Source organism: Sycon ciliatum, chromosome 4, assembly GCF_964019385.1.
Source record: "Sycon ciliatum chromosome 4, ocSycCili1.1, whole genome shotgun sequence".
Taxonomy (NCBI): Eukaryota; Metazoa; Porifera; class Calcarea; order Leucosolenida; family Sycettidae; genus Sycon; species Sycon ciliatum.
Window position 1 is genome coordinate 41734598 of NC_088646.1, and position 3059 is coordinate 41737656.

At 46.3% G+C, this 3059-nt stretch overlaps 1 protein-coding gene across 1 annotated transcript; it reads right to left on the reverse strand.

The window, feature by feature from the left end:
- Positions 1 to 1064: 1064 nt before the first annotated feature.
- On the reverse strand, positions 1065 to 2027 carry LOC135813576 (uncharacterized). Its single transcript, XM_065326667.1, has one exon. The coding sequence runs from the start codon at positions 2025 to 2027 to the stop codon at positions 1065 to 1067; it is 963 nt and encodes a 320-aa protein (XP_065182739.1).
- Between the last annotated feature and the right edge of the window lie 1032 nt (positions 2028 to 3059).

Consider the following 3059-nt stretch of genomic DNA (forward strand, 5'->3'; position numbering starts at 1 on the left):
CTCCAGTGTATGTTGTATTGCATTTTAATACATTGTGTTAATTTTTTGCCCCTAAAAGAGGCTTGCACCTTGTATACATTGTATAATTTGAAATAATAATGACATTGAAAACAAAAAAACAAAAACAAAAAAATTTAAATTTAAAATAATAAAATTTAAAATTTTGTAGAAGAGAAAAGGACATATGGATACGAGTTAAGAGTAGACACCCTTAGCAAAAAACGTTATGTTGTAACGGTATTATCGTAAGGGGGAAAATACCGTGATTTGGGTTCGACCTTTAGCAAGATGCACGCTATTTTTAGTACGCTGTTGCCACGAGAGTAGCTTTGATTTCGCGCGGTACAACCATTTTTGTCACCATATACGCGATACAAGGTGAAATGCGTATGGACTATGCAATATTTGGCCAAAACACGTACCGTTGGTCACAACGATAAATCAGCCCCCATAACGTTTATACGCTGCAGCTTCAACGCTATATGGGTGATCAAGGTACGAGTACCGTAAAAAATAGCGTTATCGTTGTTTGCTAAGGGTGTCTAGTAACTCTCCATCACTGTAACATGATACTTTATACAGTCAGAAAGTGCAATAACTAGGCACAAAACTGACAGAGTACTGAAACATTCGACGTCCTGACACCTAGCTTCAACACATCTCCGTAGCGCTAACCGACAGCCTTCCAACTTGGAAGGTTCAAGGTTATGGAAAGACCAAAGAGGGGAAGGCAAGCGCAACGAAAACGAGCAAAAGCTACAGTCCCAACGGAACAAAGAATGTCGATTGTTACTGGACGATGACGAGACCAGTACGATATTTGACAAAGCGGTCTAACTACAATTCGAAGCAGCAAAGCAGCACACCACCCAACTTGGGTGGGTCATAAATATCAAAGATAAGTAAAGAAAGGGAAGCTTTGCGAAAACGAATTGTACAAGTCTCCAATATAAGCGCGGTCTCCTATATAAGCACGGGGTAGAGGGGTGTTGAAAAAATATAAGCACGGCGCTTATAATAGAGAATATACGGTAGCTTACTATTCAGTGCACTCATTCTTGTTACTAAACTGCTCCGTCTCGTATAAGCTCACCTAGCTGTTCTTGAAACCGAGCTGCTGCGTGCCGCTTGGGCCGAGTCGTGCCGGTGGCGTCACTACTGGATGCACTCTCAGTCGCCGATACTGGTTCGGGTTCACTACTCACCTGAGCTGGTGTTGATGGACATTCCAGTGGGTAAAGATGACATAGTGACCGTCTGACTGTCCTACCAGTAGGGAGCTGAATGGTGGCGGATCTTGTCTCACCATCTGAAGATTCGTGCAGTTTCACAATGCGGCCGATTGGCCAGCTAACTCGGGGCAGTGTTTCCTCGCGGATGATGACAACTGTGTCAACTGCCGGCTCGTCATTGGCGCGAATACGTCCTTGTCGTAGCTGGTAATCGCCACGCTCTCTCAGTGATGCTAGATACTCGTCTTGCCATAATTGCCAGAAGCGATTCAGCTGCTGCTGACATTCATTGAACTTCTGGAGAAGTAAATCACCCGAGGCTTTGACACAGAAATCTGGATCATTCGTATCTAACTGCTCACCCGGCAGTGTTAGAGTATTGTTGAGGCACAAGAAGTGCGCTGGTGTGAGGATAAACCCATTGAAATCCTCACCCACATACGTGAGAGGTCTACTGTTCAGAATTCCCTCTACTTCTGTTAGCAGTGTGCAAAGTTCCTCAGCCTTTAGAATTCGTTTACCGAGGGATTTCCTGAGCATTCGTTTTACGGACTGGACGAGGCGTTCATACACCCCTCCCATCCATGGTGATAGTTGAACGATGAACCGCCATTCAATACCCATAGTGGCAAGTGTCGAGAATACATTCGCATTGGTATTAATGGATTTCCACAATTGCTCCATTGTGACGTCTGCCAATTTAAACTGTTTAGCATTATCAGACACGATTGTAGCCGGTGTACCGCGGCGAGCGACGAATCGCTTAAACGCCATTAGAAAGCTGTCAGTAGTCATATCTAGGACAAGCTCTAAGTGCAAAGCCCGTGTTGCCAGACAAGTGAACAGTACCACCCAAACTTTCTTGTTTTCTCCATTGGCTTTAACAGTCAGGGGCCCAAAGTAATCAATGCCAGTCCTGACAAATGGTGCGCTGCGGGTTACCCGTTCTTTGGGGAGAGGTGCGAACTTGGGCATTGCAAAGGGGCCACCCTCAAACCGTTTGCATACCTTGCACTGATTAACTACATTCGTGACCTCTTTTCTACCTCGTGTCACCCAGAAGCGTTTACGTAATTCCACAAGCGTGTGACTAGCGCCGGCGTGGAGAACTCTCTGGTGTACATCGGAAATGATCAATCTCGTCAGCGCACTCTTTCCGCAGAGGAGAATCGGGAATTTAGCATTTGATGGCAGTTCTGCATTCTTCATCCTGCCTCTGCACTTGATTAGGCCGTCTTCTTTATCAATAAAGAGACCCAACTTGAACATTAAGTCGCTCTTGGTTTTCTTGTTGTTCTTGATGGCTTCCAGTTCTGCTGAGTAATCAGTGGCTTGCGCATGTTTCAGCCAAAGCATTTCCGCGGTCTGAAGCTCGTCAACCGATAAGTATGGTGATGTCGGTCGAGACTTTCGTGCTGAGTTTATGAAACGCTGTACCCATGCTGTAACCCTGATCACTTTCGCGAAGGATGATGATTTCTCAATACGAATACCAGCCGGTGGGGGGTTGCTCGCCTGTTGCTCCGCAGGACCCTCCCCCGACAACGCGGCGTGAACGACTTCTTCTTGACAAGGATCAGTATCCGGTGCCCATTGCATGTCCGCCAACCACTCGGGTCCTGTCCACCACAGATTACTTTTGAGGAGGGTTGCAGTCGTGGTGCCTCGTGAGAGTTGATCGGCAGGATTGCTTCTTGTGTTCACATAACAGAATTGTACGTCTTCATTGCGGCGGATTTCTGCGACCCTATGTGCTACGAGCGTCGGCAGATCCTTGCCCTTCCCTTTCACCCATCCCAGCACACATTGAGAATCTGACCACAAGTA